Source organism: Zingiber officinale, chromosome 10B, assembly GCF_018446385.1.
Source record: "Zingiber officinale cultivar Zhangliang chromosome 10B, Zo_v1.1, whole genome shotgun sequence".
NCBI classification, from domain to species: Eukaryota; Viridiplantae; Streptophyta; class Magnoliopsida; order Zingiberales; family Zingiberaceae; genus Zingiber; species Zingiber officinale.
The window spans coordinates 82,886,948-82,906,526 of record NC_056005.1 but is presented as its reverse complement, the minus strand read 5'-3'; the positions used below and the strand labels follow the sequence as shown (position 1 = coordinate 82,906,526).

The following is a 19,579-nucleotide window of genomic DNA, read 5'->3' as shown; positions in this document are numbered from 1 at the left end:
CGGTGTAACTTAATAATCAAAGGACTTTCTTATCGACTTGTCGGATTGGTACGCCCTGTCAAATAATTTAAACGGATTATGTTAAAATTTTATCAACTCAAGTCCGCTGCAGGTCAATCCGCTCGTGATCCACACAGGTCAACTTGCGATAGGCTTGGCCATTTTGTGTAAGTTAAATTTTATACTAATTTATTATCTTTTTTATAATTTTAAAATAAAAATAATATTTTTCATCAAATACGTGTACCTGGTCATTTATATTTAAAATATATATTTCTAAATATATAATTGATAAAATCTTTTCGAAATAAAACATTAAAAATATAAAAAAAATAATTTTTATGGATCCGTGGGCCTGTCTAATCCGCAGTCCGCTTTCGATTGGGTTAGAAATTCCTCAACCCATCAAGATGACAAGTTAGCCCATCCCGCCCTACCAAATAGTTTATTCGCCATGAGCGACCCACCCCCACCACGGGTCAACCATCTAACACTTCTACTTGAACTGTGAAAACCTCATACAATGCGGTACAACATAATCCAATTCTTCTTCAAAATCTTATATTGACTAAAACTTCATAAACCAAATTACGCTTTATTCCACCATGGCATAATGACTCTCTAAACGAAATACTAATTTGATACCCTTTATCAATTGAATTCATATAGATTTAACTGGTTGTATTATGAATTCTCTGTGCTTGTAAGAGTGATAATTAGATAACAGCCTTTTCATATGCAAAATAATACAACATCAAATAAGCACATGAACATTTAGAATGATGTTTTTTCTTTCATTTTAAACTTTTAATGCATATATAAATTGTTCATTGAATGAACCAGGCTTCCATTGCTGCCTGTAGTTTGAACTTGATGGTGAAAGCTTGAACAAATGAGTTTGCTAGACGAATAAAAGGATGATCCACGATATGCACTATAATTACGAATGAATAAGATGGAATACTCGAGCGGATTGTAGGACCGTTAGAGAACTAGAAAACAATCATGGCGACTTAGCCGCCTATTGATACAATCTACTAGAATCTCTTCGTTTCTTTTCTCCCTACGAAACCTGATACAGAATTCGAAGTAGATCATAGCCTCCTTGGAGCTTTCTTGATGTGTTTGTGCTATGTATGTATAAACATTCTAACTGTAAGGCTTTAAGTTATTCAAAACTCGGTGCTTTTCTGCTGACATTTGCTTGAGAATACTCGGAAAAGTTACAACTTGCTCGCTATAGTTGCCGGATATATACAGCCTAATAGTAAAAGCTTGAATCCTTCTGAACTGGTGCATCCTTGCAGAGCACGGAACGCACCTCCATAATGGATCTGGGAGGCTCCAATTCCTTCTCTTGGAGAACATTGCCCAGTAATTGTTGCATCTGTGATGCAAACGTATCATCCAGAACCTGCACAAGTGGAATCATCAAAATCATAAGCTAAAGAATTAGAGAAAGATTTTAATGCTCAGTGATGCAAACTATGAAGGTGCTGAAAATTTTTAGAGCCAAGTTACTTACTGCAATTGTTACTCGTGCACCTTTATATAATGCCCTATTTTCCCTTCGGTTCTCCAGGAATTTGAGAACGTCCTGTCCCCCCAAAGACCATATTTACAGTTACCAATCAGTAAGCAAATGTCAAAAAAAAAAAATGGGATGCGTAATGTTGTACCTGGCCCATCCTATTCCAAAAGCCTCGGCACACTGCTACAAAAACGTGCACCTCAAATACTTTATGGAGCTCATTAATAGTCTGAATCAGAAGGTCCCTCAAGGGTTGCATTCTACTACGGATATCGGATTCCATTGCAGAATCTTTTGAATCTTGAATGATCTTCTTGAGTTTTGTGGTGCTTTGTGCCCGAGTCTGAACATTACCGAATAAGTAACATAAATGGAGACAAGGTATTCTCTATTATTTCAGAATCAGAGAACAAAAGACTAATGATGATGACCAACTTTTTAAAAAAGAAAAATGATTCCTAGATGTCACCTGGAGATGAAAAATTACCGATTCCATTTTACAAACTAAAATTACCTGGGCCATAAGAAATGGTTCTCTCTCTTGGGTACAAGTATTATTGGCATTTGGAAACACTTTCACCGATGTTCTGCCTTAAAGATTATTAATTATTAAATTTTCATTAAGCTTTTCCTGGTTGATACAATCTCCAGCCCTGTAATTTCTATCAAGTAGCTCCAACCATCAATTTTAACATAGGTCAAATTTTAGATAATGTAGTAACATGATTTTGTCCAAGTTCACAGCAAGGAAAAATTATAAGCACCAACATCTCGCAATGATTATGAAAAAAATGGGATATAAATAAAAAGGAGAGAGAGAGAGAGAGAGCTTACATTCTCCACAAGTTTTTCAACTACTGCCTGTTGATAATTTCTAAACTTGGCTCTCAACGTCACAGTTACTTCACTAAGCCGTTCACCAGGAGCTGCATTCCCACCATCAGGTATACAAGAACCCCAAGATTTCAACTGCAGTTCTATCTTGGGTCGCAAGACTTCAAGTAATCTTTTCATGGTATTTAACAGAATTCCTAACTGTAATGTAATGTATAAGAAAACAGAAAACATTCAATAAAGTAGACTCTTTTAAGGAGCTTTTTGATGCATCTCCAGAGAACTCACATCATCAGGGACAGAATATGGGAGGCCTGAATTTCTTTTAGCAAATTTCTGAACATATTTCAGGCCAAATTTCATTGGGGTCAAACTCTCCTTCAATGGAGCCAAAACATCTGCATACTGCTTTTCCAAAGCTTCAATTACTGCCTTCTCAATATCTGCAATAGCCTTTGTAATTGGAGAGACAAAAAAAAAATCAGATTGCAACAGAATTTTTAAAGTAGCAATTCAGAATAACACAAGTTAAAAATTGAAAATTTGTTGAGACCTACATTTTCAAGAACAAAAGTATACTCTGGCCAGCGACAAATAATAACATCATACTCAATCAGTGTGTCTTTCAATCGATCATACATGTCATCCACAAAAGGAGTGGTCATATGCTGCGTCCGAACACCGGACCATTTTACCTGGCAATCAATAAGATGAATAAACAAAAAAATTTAAACAGAAGAAGAACAATACAGATTGGAGATGTAGGAATCTGTTACATTATGATTCTTTGATTCATAGTAGAAAGTATCTGCTACATGCAATTAATTTGTTAGCCACAGCCAAGTGTTTCAATTTACACCAATAGCAAACCTTATTAAATTTCTAAACAGGTGAACTACTTTGTACAACATAGAAATTTCATCTTTAGTTTATATTGTTTTCCTTTGGTTTCCATGATTCAAACACTAATTTTCAGTTAGCTTTACTAGGGAACATGTTAGGCTACACACATAATTAGTCACCCAATCAAATCTTTGATGCATTCCAAAAATCAAAATGGAACATGCAGGATGAAAATGTCTTAATCTCTTCAAGATAGACAAGGTCATTATTCACTAACATGGCATGACATCCAACTCGCAGTGACCCCTACAAAGTTAGGCATTTGTATCAGCTTCCAACACAACAAATGGCCAACGACAATCACCTTTATCTTTCCTCTACTACAAGACATCAACATTTCCTTATAAAAGCTCAACCATTGACCCTTATGAGATTCTTCCCTGCTAATGCAGTAATGGCATATCCTGTTCAGTCACAAACTCCACGGATGATTTAAATCTCCTCACTTGCTTTAGCCATTTATCCTTTAAACCATCTGACTGTTAGGAGTTAATACTGGTGGATAGAATCACCCTTGATGGTCTAATTTCACTCAATTCCATTTATAAATTATCTGGTGCAGAGGGACTTGCAACACTTGACCAAATTCACTGGCAATGACCTTTATATTCCTAAGCGTAGCATCTACCAAAGTAGGATGCTTCAAAGTTCCCATTCTTTAGCTGTTCATCCTTTTAAATCCTTTATAACTTTCATGACTCTATTAACGAAACACTAGATGGTCTTATATTCTCACAAGGATTCAGTCTGTTGGCAAACTAACATCCGCATTTACCTTTCCCCTACAAAAAAATAAAATAAAATAAAAAATAAAAATAAAAAAATAAATCTGCTACCTTAACGATCCCCCTAATGTTAGGCTCCATGGATATGGAGGAAGGTAAATACAGGTACACAGGCGTTAGGCGTATGATGGATAAACCACAGGTCGTCAGTTCTTAAGAATTGACCCATGGCCATTACGCAAGAGATGTCATGCGCCCACCGTCTGCGCTACGCCCTAGGCGCTATCTTTCCCCTATAAACAATGACTAACGATATCTTTGAAAGAGTCCACTTATAACCATATGTCACAGATCTCCTTCACATGGCACATTCATCAAGATACATCTAATTCACCAACTCAACGGATGTGTCAAATCTCCCCGCTCTATTTTGATCTTCGTCCTTTTCAAAGTATTTATGGGTTGAAGTCAAATCAGTGTTTTATTCACCTTACTACTTAAATTTCAGATCTGATGCCCTCAATTCATCTGTTCTTCGTCTATTAAAACTTCTGAATTCAAACCTTAGATTGTTCTAATCTCTTTCCCACTATTCTAATCTAAAAGTGGTACACGCAGTAGTTCACTTCTAACGAAATTTACAACAACAATAAAGTCTTTATCCCACAAAGTGTGAGGTTGAATATATGGATCCTCCTACATCATTGGACTCAATCCACTACTATATCCTCATCTAAATCTTATCTTATTTTATCGTTGCTAATCAAGCCTTCTTTGATCTCCCTTTTCCTTGACAAATGTCCATATTTGTCATGCTCTCACATGATTGGGATATTTATTAATCGCCTAAGAACATGTTCATATCATATTAAACACGTCTTTTAGAATTTTTCCTCAATAAGTGTAATCTTCACTCTCTCTAATATTTTCATTTCTTATCATGTCAATCCTTGTATGCCCACAAATTCACCTTAACATCCTCATCTCTGCAACTCTCATCTTTTGCTTGTGTGCTCACTTCATAACTCAACATTTAGCTCTACATAATATAGCAATTCTAATTGTCATTTTATAAATGTTGAATGATTATAACATCTTATCTTTGACCATGTAATTAGCTTAATTGTAGGGATTGCATCTTATCTTGCAATTAGCTTAATTGTAGAGATTGATTTTGGACCGTGTAATTAGTTTAATTGTAGGGATTATAATTGATAGGCATAATTATAGGGTGATGTATATAAATACTTACACATAAGTGAATAAAGATGAAAATTTATTTCATCTCTTTCTCTTCTACATAGTAACCTCATTATTTATCTCTACCGAAAGTTGATCCTTGTCTGACCTAACCTTCTGTCATTTTTTTTATGCTTCTACTACTGATGATCCTCGTGCCGCCACTACCCGAAACCTGCCACCACCACCGCTCTAATCTACTACTCGAGTTTCTACCTCCGACCTTCTCCTACAATGATGTCTTCATATTCTAAACCTAATTTGACTATCACTATTAAATTGAATGGGACCAACTATCTCTTATGGTCACGTTCATTTGAACTATTCTCGAGGTCCCACCAGAAGGAACATATTGAGTTTCGAATGATTGTTTTGTCATGGCTTGGCTCCTCAACAGTATGGAGGAATCTATATGCACTAATGTTATGTTCATGGAAACTACCAAAGAGATGTGGGATGTCGAATGATAATAATGTTTCTCGTGTTTTCGAATTATATAAAAAACTCTTCTCTTCGCCAAAACGGTTAGTCTATTAGTAACTATTTTGCTACTCTAAAGGGGGTTGCCGATGAAATTCTACTATACAATCCTCTCTCGTGTGACGCTCAGACTTGAAAGAATCATTGGGAGGAATTCTTTGTCGCAAAGTTCGTATCTGATTTAGATTCCACTCTACGACCGATTCGGGATAATCTACAGGTGATAGCATTCCCACGTTATCGAATGCTCTATCTCAGGTTCTTCGTGTGACCACGGGCCGTCCTGATATTAGTTTTTCCTCATCTTCTGACACTTCGGCTATGGTTGCTCGTGGTCGGGGGGTTTTCACGGGGTCGTAATAACGGTCGTGGTCGTGGAACTGATACCACCAGAGGGTGGTCGTTCGTGTGTTCATTGTGCTTGGTCCAAACATGCCTCCGAGAACTGTTGGACGATGTTTGGTAAGCCTGATTAGATTAACAGTGCATCTATCGAACCATCGACACCATCACTTGACGATAATATGGTCTTTATTTCTCAAACTGATTATGAAAAATTGCTTCACTCTTCTGCTAGCATTCCTTCTGCCACTACTGCATCGTCCTCTACAAGTGTGTTTGTGGTATCTCATGATAAGTCTTGGATGCTAGATTCCGATGCTTATGCCCATATTAACAAGTTTGTTTTCTCTTCCTCTTTTGTTTCCTCATCTTTATCCCCTGTACGTCTAGCCAATGACACATACTCTCCAATTATGGGATTAGGTGTTGTCGGACCCACTACAAATATCACTCTTGATAATGTTTTCTTCGCACCAAAATTTCCTGTTAGTTTAGGGTCCATAAGCACTCACAAAAGCTCACAATTGTTCTCTATCGTTTTATCCATCCTATTGTATCTTTCAAGACCTACAAACGAAGAGTATGATTAGTGGAGGACACGAGCATGATAGCCTATACTCTCTCGATTATGTTACACCTACATGTTCTCGTGCACTCTCAGCAATAATGTCGCCTAATTAGTGGCATTGTCGTCTAGATCAGCCATCTCCTTTCTCTCTTAAAAATTTAGTTAATGTTCAGTATACAGATTTCCAATGTGAGTCCAGTAAACACGATCGCACATCTTATCCTTCTAGAGTTGATAAACGTAGTTCTTTTGCTTTTAAATTTGTTCATTGTGATGTTTGGGGACCTAGTTGAGTCTAGAGGGGGCTTTCAGTATTTTATAATTTTTGTCAATGATTATTCCCGCATGATGTGGTTATATTTATTCAAAAATAGAAGTGAGGTTCCAATGTTCTACAATCATTTTATAATGAAATAAAAAACCAATATTCTGTTCACTTGTGCACTCTTCATACTGATAATGCACTTGAATTCACTCTGTTTGGCATAATTCATCAAACATCTTGATCATACACTTCCCAACAAAATGAGGTTGTTGAACGCAAACACCGTCATATTTAAACGTTACACTTCTATGTCACATGCATGTCCCTAAGTATTTGTGGGGTATAGGATGTCATCTACTATGTTACATGGGGATATCCCATTCTCATATCTTCATCCTAACAAACCTATTTTCTCTCCTCACATATTTGGTTGTGTTAGTTGTGTACATAATTTTACTCCTGACTTAGATAAATTGTCTCCTCGCTCTATTACATGCATCCTGATTGGATATTCTTAAACAAAACAAGATATCGTTGCCTTGACCCGCTCACAAAATGCAGTTACACATGTGCTGATGTTATGTTTTTTTTACTCACAACCTTTTTCCCCATCTGGTTCAGTTAGCATCTTCTCCACCATTACCTATCCTACCATCCATGTCTCCCACTACAGATGCTTAGTCTCCTAAACCATTGCAGGTGTATGCAAGGTGTTCTCGACCAGAACCTATCTCAGCTCCTGATGCTCCTCGCCCCTCCAATATTCATCTGCCCATTGCTCTTCGTAAAATTATTCGTTCTTGCACTACTCATCCTGTCTAACCATATCTCATTTGATTACCATGGTCTTGCTTTCCGCACTTTTATTGTCTCTCTCTCTCATTTACTGAGGCTCCAACTTCCTACTCCGAGGCTTATCAACACTTTGCTTGGCGAACTGCAATGGATGAAGAAACGTCCACCCTTATCTCTCGTGGTACTTGGGAGTTTGTGTTTACACCACCTTCCGCTGATATTGTTGTACATCGTTGGGTGTTTACTTTGAAGTATAAAGCTAACAGTACTATTGATTGATACAAAACTCGCCTGGTAACCAAATGATTTACCCAAACTTATGATGTTGACTATTTTGAGACGTTCTCTCCTACTACCTGCCTGAATTCTATTAGCACTATGTTCTCCTTAGTTATCAATCAATCTTGGCCAATCAACTAGATGTGAAAAATACCTTCCTTTATAGCGATTTGCACGAGACTGTTTTTATAGAGCAACCTCCAGGATATGTTGCTTAGGGGGAGAATGCTACTATGGTTTACAGACTTAAAAAGACTATCTATGATCTTAAACAAAGCCTCGGAGCTTGGTTTGATAAATTCAGTAATATAATCGGAGTCGCTGGAAGCAATGTAAATTTAATCATTCTGTGTTTGTACAACATAGCACGAATGGGATTATCATTCTTATTGTTTAACATCCTAATATCCGACAGTGATACAAGTGGGATTGACACAACTAAGAAGTATTTCCGACAACTTACTAAGGATATGGGACGTCCTAAGTATTTCTTGAGAATTGAATTGCTCACCACAAATCTGGAGTTTTATTATGTCAACGGAAGTATACTACAAATTTACTCAAATAAACTAGATTGTTTGGAACGAAGCCGGTTTATACTCTTATAGATATCAATCCAAATGTTTGGATGATAATGGAGAATTCTTTGAGCATAAGACAAAATATAGGCAGCTTGTTCAGAAACTCATCTATTTTAACAGTAGCAACTCCTTTGTAGTTGGAATAGTCAGACGTTTATGGATAAATCGAAGCAAGTTCACTAGGATGATCGAACCGAAGCAAGTTCACTAGGATGTTGCGAACAGGATTATTAAGTACATCGAGAAATTTCTAGGGAAAGGGTTATCTTTTAAGAGAAATAGGTCACCTACCGATCGAAGACTATTCTAATACCGACTATGCTAGATCAAAGAAGGATAGACGGTCCACTTCTAGGTATTCCATTTATGTAGGAGAAAATCTAGTAACATGGCGAAGTAAGAAACAAACTGTGCAAGGTCAACTACCAAAATTGAGTACAGAGTCATGGTTCATACTGTGATTGAGATGTTATGGCTGAAGAATATGCCTGAAGAATTAGGATTTACCTACAATGAACCATTGAGCGGCTATTCACATGGCAAGTAACATGTTTTTTCATGAGAGGACTAAGCATATTGAAGTTGACTATCACTTTATTCGTGAGTGCGTAATGAGTCAGAAAATTGTCACTCCATTCACATCATCATCCAATCAAGTTGTTGATATCTTCACTAAAGCATTAGGAGGAAAACGATTCTTAGAACTTTATGACAAGCTGGATATGATTAACATATATGCTTTAACTTGAGGGGGGGGAGTGTTGAATGATTATAGCATCTTATCATTGACCATGTAATTAACTTAATTGTAGAGATTGTAATTGATAGGCATAATTATAGGGTGATGTATATAAATACCTACACATAAGTGAATAAAGATACTGAAAATTATTTCATCTCTCTCTTCTATAGTAAAATTTCTTTTTAAACTTTAGAGGTACCTTACAATTACAAAGAACACTCTTACACCTCATTTCAATAATCGTACTTGTATCTATGTTAAATATCTCTATCAACCCCTCTATCCTTTTCTAAAAAGATCCTCGTTACTTAGAACTCATCATCTCTGATCATAACAATTGTCTTATTATGTCTATTATTATAACTTAAATTTTATATATTTTACATTTATGATACTAACTCTAAAATCTTTGACTTCCAACATCTCCGGTCAAAATTAAAGTTTATCATTTACTCCACATGTCACATCAACCAATACAATGTCATCTATAGAAAAACATGCACCATAGTAATATGTTTGGGATGAATCTAGTGAGTTTATCCATAACCAGTGTAAAAAACATGGACTAAGAGTTGATCCTTGATATAATACTATTTTTATAGGAAACACTTTGGTTAATCTATTGGGAATCTTCACTCTTGTCATTATATTCTCGTACATATTCTTTATTTTTTTTAATATGTATTATATAATACTTTTCTTTTCTAGAATTCTCCATATAATTTTTCTTAAAACTTTGTGCTTTTTCTAGATTGATATGAATAATCTTGCCTAAGCACAAAATAAAATGTTTCTATTTGTTGGAGTTTATTTAGTTTCTTTTTTTCTTGTTTTGTTGTCCATCCTCTACTTTTATGTATCTCACTCATTATACAAGGGTGTTTGCCTTTCGAATCTCACCTATGGTAAAGCAATAGTTATGAATAAAGTCAAAGATAATTTTCACCCCGCTTAGTTAGTTGGATACCAGGAATAATCCATTGGTTTAATGAGAATTATTAACAAGATATACATAGAACTCTAGATATAATCCAGAAACCTCAAGTACCAATGTCAGACTAAATAGTACATAATAACCTATTAACCATAATACTTTTAACCTTACCCTTTTAAGTTAGAGCATAGATAGTATCTATGTCTAGCTTGTTACATGAACTAGAGAAACCCTCGAAAGTTAAACATATATTACACAATAATAATAATAATAATAACAACAACATTATATTCGCACACAAGCAAATAAAATTTAAGTAATTACATAATAACCTATTAACCATAGTACTTTTAACCCTACCCTTTAAGTTAGAGCATAGATAGTATCTATGTCTAGCTTGTTACATGAACTAGAGAAACCCTCATAAGTAAAACATATATTACACAACAATAATAATAATAACATTATATTCACACACAAGCAAACAAAACATATATTACACAATAATAATAATAATAATAACAACAACATTATATTCGCACACAAGCAAATAAAATTTAAGTAATTACATAATAACCTATTAACCATAGTACTTTTAACCCTACCCTTTAAGTTAGAGCATAGATAGTATCTATGTCTAGCTTGTTACATGAACTAGAGAAACCCTCATAAGTAAAACATATATTACACAACAATAATAATAATAACATTATATTCACACACAAGCAAACAAAACTTATGTAATTAATGGAGTACATAGCCAATGATCACTTTGATCTCAATCAATAAGGCTTTGGGGATAGTTGGAGCACGCATGCGTAAATCCTTCCTTGTCAGACCAGTAGACAATCAATAAATTACATTAACATGAAATACAATAACAACCACCAAGGTTTCTCCCACCAGGTGGGGTCGGCTATATGGATCCTTTTACGCTATTGAGTTTTATCTTCTAATATATCATCATTATACTTAAATAAATTTTATCTTATTTTATTATTGTTAACCAACTCTTTTTTGGTCTTCCTCTTTCTAATGTGATATGCGTGTTTGTCATAATTTAACGTCGCCTAACTAGAACATATTGGTCGGTACATGTCCATATCATCTTAAACGTCTCTCAGAGTTTTCCCTCAATAGATGCAACTCCAACTTTCTCTCTAATGCTCTCATTTCTTATTCTATCCATCCTCGTATGTCCACACATCCACCTTAACATCCTCATATATGCAACTCTCATCTTCTGCTCATGTGCTCGAGTCATAGCCCGACATTTAACTCCATATAACAAAATAAGTCTAAGGTTTTGTAGAACTTTCCTTTAAGTTTTACAAATATTTTACGCACATATAAAAAACCTGACGCTCTTCTTCATTTCAATCATCTTGCTTGTATTTTATGTGAGACATCTCTCGTAATCCCTTCATCGTTTTGCAAAAAAAATCTTAAATATTTAAACCTCTCAGTTCCGGACAACTCGTCATCTCATATCGTAACAATTGTCTCATTACGTCTAATATTGCTAAACTTAAATTCCATATATTAAGTCTTTATTCTACTAAACGTAAAATCTTTCCCTTCTAGTGTTTTCCGTCAAATTCTAGTTTAACATTTACTCCTTTACGTGTTCCATCTACCAAAACATCATCTGCAAATAACGTGCACCACGGTATTGTGTCTTGAATGTGTGCGGTGAATTCGTCCATAATTAGGGTAAAAAGATAGGGGCTTAGAGTTGATCCTTGATGTAACCCTATCTTTATTGGAAATGTTACTTCGACTGAAGTCGTTACTCTAGTCGTTACATCCTTGTATATATTCTTGATTAGTTCAATATATGTTATGCTAACACCTCTCTTTTCTAAAATTCTTTATGTAATTTCTCTTGGGACTCTATCATAAGTTTTTATTAAGTCAATGAATATCATATGTAGATCTTGTTTTAGCTCTAAGATATATGAACACAAATTGATTTTCAGTTACCGTGGTCTCCTTAATCTTTTTCTATTATTTTTTCCTAAAGTTTCATAGTATGACTCAGTTTAATACCCCTTTACACAATTTTGTACGTCTCCCTTATGCTTATATAAGGGAACTAAAGTACTTACCCTCTATTGATCAAGTATTTTTTTCATTTTCAATATCATGTTAAATAATTTTATAAGTCATTCAATACCTTATTTCCCTAGGCACTTTATACCTCTATCGGAATATCATCTGGTACAACGGTTTCTCCATTGCATCTCATTTAAAGCTTATTCTACTTCTGAAATTTGAATTCTATGATAAAAATTTAAATTTCTATACTCATTTAACCTACTTACATTACCTAAAAGTTAAGTTGGTCACTTAAACATTTATTAAAAAGTTGATAAAAATACCTCTTCCACCGTTCTTTTATTTCTTCATTGTTTACTAGTACCCAATTACATTCATCTTTAATACATTTTATCTAGATAAGATCTCTTGTCTTTCTTTCTCACACTTTAGCTATTCTATAAATGTCTTTTTTCCCCATCTTTTATATCCAATTTTTGATATAATCGTTCAAAAGTTTCATTCATTGCTTCATTCACTACTTTCTTAGCCTCTTTCTTGGTTATTGTATATTTTTTAAAGTTTTCCTTATTCTTACAAATATATAATTTCTAATAAGTTGTTCGTTTTTCCTTCACTTTCTCTTATACTTTCTCATTCCACCATCAAGATTCCTTACTTAGTGGTGCATGTCCCTTTGACAGTACACTCTTAGCTACTATTTTCAACTTTGATATCATCTTATCTCATGTCGTATTAGAGTCACCGTATATTTCACATAATGCTCCTTAAATATATTTTGCTTCTCATCCTTTAACTTTCACCACTTAATTTAAGAATCGTATATATTTTCTTTCTATTGATACTATGCTCGAGACGTTACAATTGGACCCTGCAACGCATTCCTTCCAGGGAAGGACCTAGCATTAGCATAATAGTTTAATAGATTCATTCATTGAACATTTGTCATAGTTTAAACACTGGCGGACAACCTAACGCAACCCCCCTCCTTTATCCGAGCTTAGGACTAATTATGACCGGTTCGTCATGGGCAGAGTTTACATCAACATGAAATAGCTAAAGGAAAATAAAAGCATTCAAGAGGAGCATAGATATTGAGCCTTGGAGCAAAGCATAGTTCATTGATTTAAGCAACATAAGGATAGGATATTTTTTGAGTTCCAATCTTCATTGGCTTTTAGGTGATGCAATGTGTGTACATGCAAATACGATGAAATAAAATGAGATCCCACATATAATTAGATTAAAGATAGAAGGAGAGGAAATGACTCAACGAGATCCCTAGAAAGTATATTTTGACTCTATTAAATGTTAGAAACATGAGAATAGGATAGTGCATATACAAGTAAATAGGATAGAATAAAATGAGATCCTATGTTACAAATCTCACAGTAGGCTTCTTCCATAGCACATCAGCACAACATGCAATAGATTGAAGAAAGGAGAAGAAATCACTGAATGGGAACCTAAGAATCTACACGAGCATCAGTAGCACACGATCATACAACAACAACAACCAAATCTTATCTCACTAGGATTTTTGCTGGAAAGAAGAAACAAAAGGAAATTATAATATGAATTGGATCAAGAATCAAAAAGGTTGTTCTGCTTTACTAGATTAGAACCAAAAGAGAGCATCGGCTAAAGAATGAGGCATTGTCATAAGATTTGTAAATAGAGGACGAAATTTTCATGTCACTAAAGTAGCGGTGCTGCTCTCACATGAGACAGTTGCTGCATTGACCACACTTGAGGCTGCCCGGCAGACACAAAAAAAGTAACTAAATGCAATGCCCGTAGTGCTTGTAGTGGCATGGTTGCAACACGACAGAGATGTAATGGACAACAATGTATGTTACTTGATTCGGTTGGAAGATCTAGCAGAGCCACATGATAGACACGATCACTGCTTGAGTAGGGTAGAGACTAGGAGAAGCCATTGGTGAAAATGATATACTATGTACCAGCAAGATTGACATGAATTGAGTAGTTGAGAGGGCTCAGAAGGTGGAATTGGCATGAGAGCAACAGTATAAACTGGTTCTTCCAGTGGCTAGATCTTGAATTGGGAGGAGTCACTAGCAAAGGGTCAAGGAAATAGTTGCAGTCGGGCCAAAGGAGGGGAGGAACTACTGTCAATGCATGTCTTCTTAAAGGAAGTAGCAATTTCTCACCAGAATCACAACTTGCCCAGCAATGCTAACAGGAGAATCAAAGATGCAAATGAATCAACAAGCCTCCAAAGACATCCTCAAAGTGGGCTGACTCCAACTGCAATGCATTCCATGACTGAAATTGCCGAGGAATTAGATCACTTAAGGGAGGGATGTCCTAGGAATTCAAATTGCTCTAGGAGGATCTCTCAGCGGCCAATCAGGAGGCAAAATTCACAAGAATGGAACATCCATAGGGAGTGAACTTGTCCTATTGACTGCAAACCGAAATCTGAAGCAAGGATGGACACTATCAGATCCATGGATCCATAGACAAAGCTGAAGGTTGATTCTTTTCTGTCTCGTCAGCTAGAGCTTGTAGCTTGATTGGTTTTGTCAAAATCTACAAGGGAAACACGAAATGCATATCTTTGTGGATAAAGCAAACTTCGGCTTCGGCTTCGGCTTCGGCCTCGGCCTCGGCTTCGGCAATGGCAGTGAAAGAGAAGCGATCATACGTCAGTTTCTAGAGCTTTCAAGGCTATGTGGCATGATGCAAAAATAGGGTTCGTGGTGAATTGGGAAATCCCAATCGCCACAAAGAGAGAGAATTGGATGAGGGGAGGCTGACGGCCTTAGAAGAATACTATTGAAACCATAATTCTAAAATGACAACTCAAATACCATGTACACTTTGGAGAAATGGAATAATCTATTTCCTTAATGAAATAACCAGGTATATAGAATTCCAGATATAACCGTAAACCTAAAATACTGATGTTTAATTGGAACCACTACATACTAACAAAATTAACCCCAATACTCTTACTAGTTTTTATCAATTGAAATATGAAATAAACCAAAAAAAAACAGTCAACAATTGCAAATATCAAATGCAGATGCAGCGCAATAGGTTTAGATATATAGGCATTAGACAATAAGTATCCACTAACTATGAAATATCCACTAACCAAGTAATTTTGGGCCTTTTTTTGTTGTTATGTGCTCCATAAATCATCAAAGGAACAGATAATGTAAATGAAATTTAAGGTGAACTTCTCACAATTACTTTAGCAAGGAAAAAATGCAATATGAACAGGGCATACTTTTAGGAGAAAAAGAAAGAAAAAAAAAAGGATAAAAAATGTGACAGAAGCTTCAAATATACTAGGCACCTTATCTAATTTGCAGGACTCAAGTAATGCAAGGCGCTTATCCTGAATCCATAAGATAATATACAAGTGGAATAACTCCTTTGCATCAACACCTCCTTTGACAGGACTAAGTAGCAAGAAATAATTAAAAGGTATCAAGAAGGGAAGAATATAAAGAATGAATAGCTCAGCACACTGTTTACCAGATATTCCAGCTTGTTAAGTCTTTCTCGAAGTCTGCAGTAGCAATTACAACGTCTGCCACGGGTTGTGAAGTTAACATCCTAATATCCGACAGTGATACAAGTGGGATTGACACAACTAAGAAGTATTTCCGACAACTTACTAAGGATATGGGACGTCCTAAGTATTTCTTGAGAATTGAATTGCTCACCACAAATCTGGAGTTTTATTATGTCAACGGAAGTATACTACAAATTTACTCAAATAAACTAGATTGTTTGGAACGAAGCCGGTTTAAACTCTTATAGATATCAATCCAAATGTTTGGATGATAATGGAGAATTCTTTGAGCATAAGATAAAATATAGGCAGCTTGTTCAGAAACTCATCTATTTTAATAGTAGCAACTTCTTTGTAGTTGGAATAGTTAGACGTTTATGGATAAACCGAAGCAAGTTCACTAGGATGATCGAACCGAAGCAAGTTCACTAGGATGTTGCGATCAGGATTCTTAAGTACATCGAGAAATTTCTAGGGAAAGGGTTATCTTTTAAGAGAAATAGGGCACCTACAGATCGAAGACTATTCTAATGCCAACTATGCTGGATCTAAGATCGACAGACGGTCCACTTCTAGGTATTGCACTTATGAGGGAGAAAATCTAGTAACATGGCGAAGTAAGAAACAAATTGTGCAAGGTCAACTACCAAAATTGAGCACAGAGTAATGGTTCCTCCTGTGATTGAGATGTTATGGCTGAAGAATATGCCCGAAGAATTAAGCTTTACCTACAATGAACCATTAAGCGGCTATTCACATGGCAAGTAACATGTTTTTTCATGAGAGGACTAAGCATATTGAAGTTGATTATCACTTTATTCGTGAGTGTGTAATGAGTCGGAAAATTGTCACTCCATTCACATCATCATCCAATCAAGTTGTTGATATATTCACTAAAGCATTAGAAGGAAAATGATTCTTAGAACTTTATGACAAGCTGGATATGATTAACATATATGCTTTAACTTGAGGGGGAGTGTTGAATGATTATAGCATCTTATCTTTGACCATGTAATTAACTTAATTGTAGAGATTGTAATTGATAGGCATAATTATAAGGTGATGTATATAAATACCTACACATAAGTGAATATTATGTTCTTGATTAGTTCAAGGATGTTCTTGTTAGCATTACTAAGGTGATGTTACTTCGATTGAAGTCTTTACTCTAGTCGTTACATCATTGTATATATTCTTGATTAGTTCAATATATGTTATGCTAACACATCTCTTTTCTAAAATTCTTTATGTAATTTCTCTTGGAACTCTATCATAAGCTTTTATTAAGTCAATGAATATATCTTGTTTTAGCTCTAAGATATATGAACACAAATTGATTTTCAGTTACCGTGGTCTTCTTAATCTTTTTCTATTATTTTTTCCCAAAGTTTCATAGTATGACTCAGTTTAATACCCCTTTGCACAATTTTGTATGTCTCCCTTATTCTTATATAAGGGAACTAAAGTACTTACCCTCTATTGATCAAGTATTTTTTTCATTTTCAATATCACGTTAAATAATTTTGTAAGTCATTCAATACCTTATTTCCCTAGGCACTTCATACCTCTATCGGAATATCATCTGGTACAACGGTTTCTCCATTGCATCTCATTTAAAGCTTATTCTACTTCTGAAGTTTGAATTCTATGATAAAAATTTAAATTTCTATACTCATTTAACCTACTTACATTACCTAAAAGTTAAGTTGATCACCTAAACATTTATTAAAAAGTTGATGAAAATACCTCTTCCACCGCTCTTTTATTTCTCCATTGTTTACTAGTATCCTATTACATTCATCTTTAATACATTGTATCTGGATAAAATCTCTTGCCTTTCTTTCTCACACTTTAGCTATTCTATAAATGTCTCTTTTCCCCATCTTTTATATCCAATTTTTGATATAATCATTCAAAAGTTTCATTCATTGCTTCATTCACTACTTTCTTAGTCTCTTTCTTGGTTATTGTATATTTTTAAAAAATTTCCTTATTCTTACAAATATATAATTTCTAATAAGCTATTCGTTTTCCTTTACTTTCTCTTGTACTTTCTCATTCCATCAAGATTCTTTACTTAGTGGTGCATGTCCCTTTGACAGTACACTTTTAGCTACTATTTTCAACTTTAATATCATCTTATCTCATGTCGTATTAGAGTCACCGTATATTTCACATAATGCTCCTTAAATATATTTTGCTTCTCATCCTTTAACTTTCACCACTTAATTTAAGAGTCGTATATATTTTCTTTCTATTGATACTATGCTCGAGGCGTTACAATTGGACCCTGCAACGCATTCCTTCCGGGGAAGGACCTAGCATTAGCATAATAGTTTAATAGATTCATTCATTGAACATTTGTCATAGTTTAAACACTAACTGACAACCTAACGCAACCCTCCTCCTTTATCCAGGCTTAGGACCAATTATGACTGGTTCGTCATGGGCAGAGTTTACATCAACATGAAATAGCTAAAGGAAAATAAAAGCATTCAAGAGGAGCATAGATATTGAGCCTTGGAGCAAAGCATAGTTCATTGATTTAAGCAACATAAGGATAGGATAGTTTTTGAGTTCCAATCTTCATTGGCTTTTAGGTGATGCAATGTGTGTATATGCAAATACGATGAAATAAAATGAGATCCCACATATAATTAGATTAAAGATAGAAGGAGAGGAAATGACTCAACGAGATCCCTAGAAAGTATATTTTGACTCTATTAAATGTTAGATACATGAGAATAGGATAGTGCATATACAAGTAAATAGGATAGAAAAAAATGAGATCCTATGTTACAAATCTCACAGTAGGCTTCTTCCATAGCACATCAGCACAACATGCAATAGATTGAAGAAAGGAGAAGAAATCACTGAATGGGAGCCTAAGAATCTACTCGAGCATCAGTAGCACACGATCATACAACAACAACCAAGTCTTATCTCACTAGGATTTTTGCTGAAAAGAAGAAACAAAAGGAAATTATAATATGAATTGGATCAAGAATCAAAAAGGTTGTTCTGCTTTACTAGATTAGAACCAAAAGAGAGCATCCGCTAAAGAATGAGGCATTGTCATAAGATTATTTAGAAGAAATTTTCATGTCACTAAAGTAGCGGTGCTGCTCTCACATGAGACAGTTGCTGCATTGACCACACTTGAGGCTGCCTGGCAGACACAAAAAAAGTAACTAGATGCAATGCCCGTAGTGCCCGTAGTGGCATGGTTGCAACACAACAGAGATGTACTGGACAACAATGTATGTTACATGATTCGGTTGGAAGATCTAGCAGAGCCACATGATAGACACGATCACTGCTTGAGTAGGGTAGAGACTAGGAGAAGCCATTGGTGAAAATGATATACTATGTACCAGCAAGATTGACATGAATTGAGTAGTTGAGAGGGCTCAGAAGGTGGAATTGGCATGAGAGCAACAGTATAAACTGGTTCTTCCAGTGGCTAGATCTTGAATTGGGAGGAGTCACTAGCAAAGGGTCAAGGAAATAGTTGCAGTCGGGCCAAAGGAGGGGAGGAACTACTGTCAATGCATGTCTTCTTAAAGGAAGTAGCAATTTCTCACCAGAATCACAACTTGCCCAGCAATGCTAACAGGAGAATCAAAGATGCAAATGAATCAACAAGCCTCCAAAGACATCCTCAAAGTGGGCTGACTCCAACTGCAATGCATTCCATGACTGAAATTGCCGAGGAATTAGATCACTTAAGGGAGGGATGTCCTAGGAATTCAA

General features: G+C 35.4%; 1 protein-coding gene across 1 annotated transcript; it reads right to left on the bottom strand.

The window, feature by feature from the left end:
- Positions 1-897: 897 nt before the first annotated feature.
- On the bottom strand, positions 898-15,866 carry LOC122029231. Its single transcript, XM_042588170.1, has 8 exons — positions 15,787-15,866; positions 15,605-15,710; positions 2,923-3,060; positions 2,654-2,818; positions 2,366-2,566; positions 1,680-1,874; positions 1,526-1,597; positions 898-1,414 (listed from the first exon to the last, which is right to left on the bottom strand). Exons 1-8 carry the CDS (start codon positions 15,864-15,866, stop codon positions 1,262-1,264), a joined length of 1,110 nt encoding a protein of 369 aa, XP_042444104.1. The 3' UTR covers positions 898-1,261.
- Positions 15,867-19,579: the final 3,713 nt, after the last annotated feature.

Coding starts and splice junctions, on each gene's coding strand:
- LOC122029231 (XM_042588170.1), bottom strand. CDS start 15,866: ATGTTAACTTCACAACCCGTGGCAGACGTTGTAATTGCTACTGCAGAC. Junction 15,711..15,786: donor TTAACAAGCTGGAATATCTG/GTAAACAGTGTG, acceptor CTTGCTACTTAG/TCCTGTCAAAGGAGGTGTTG. Junction 1,415..1,525: donor GTGCACGAGTAACAATTGCA/GTAAGTAACTTG, acceptor CCACTTGTGCAG/GTTCTGGATGATACGTTTGC.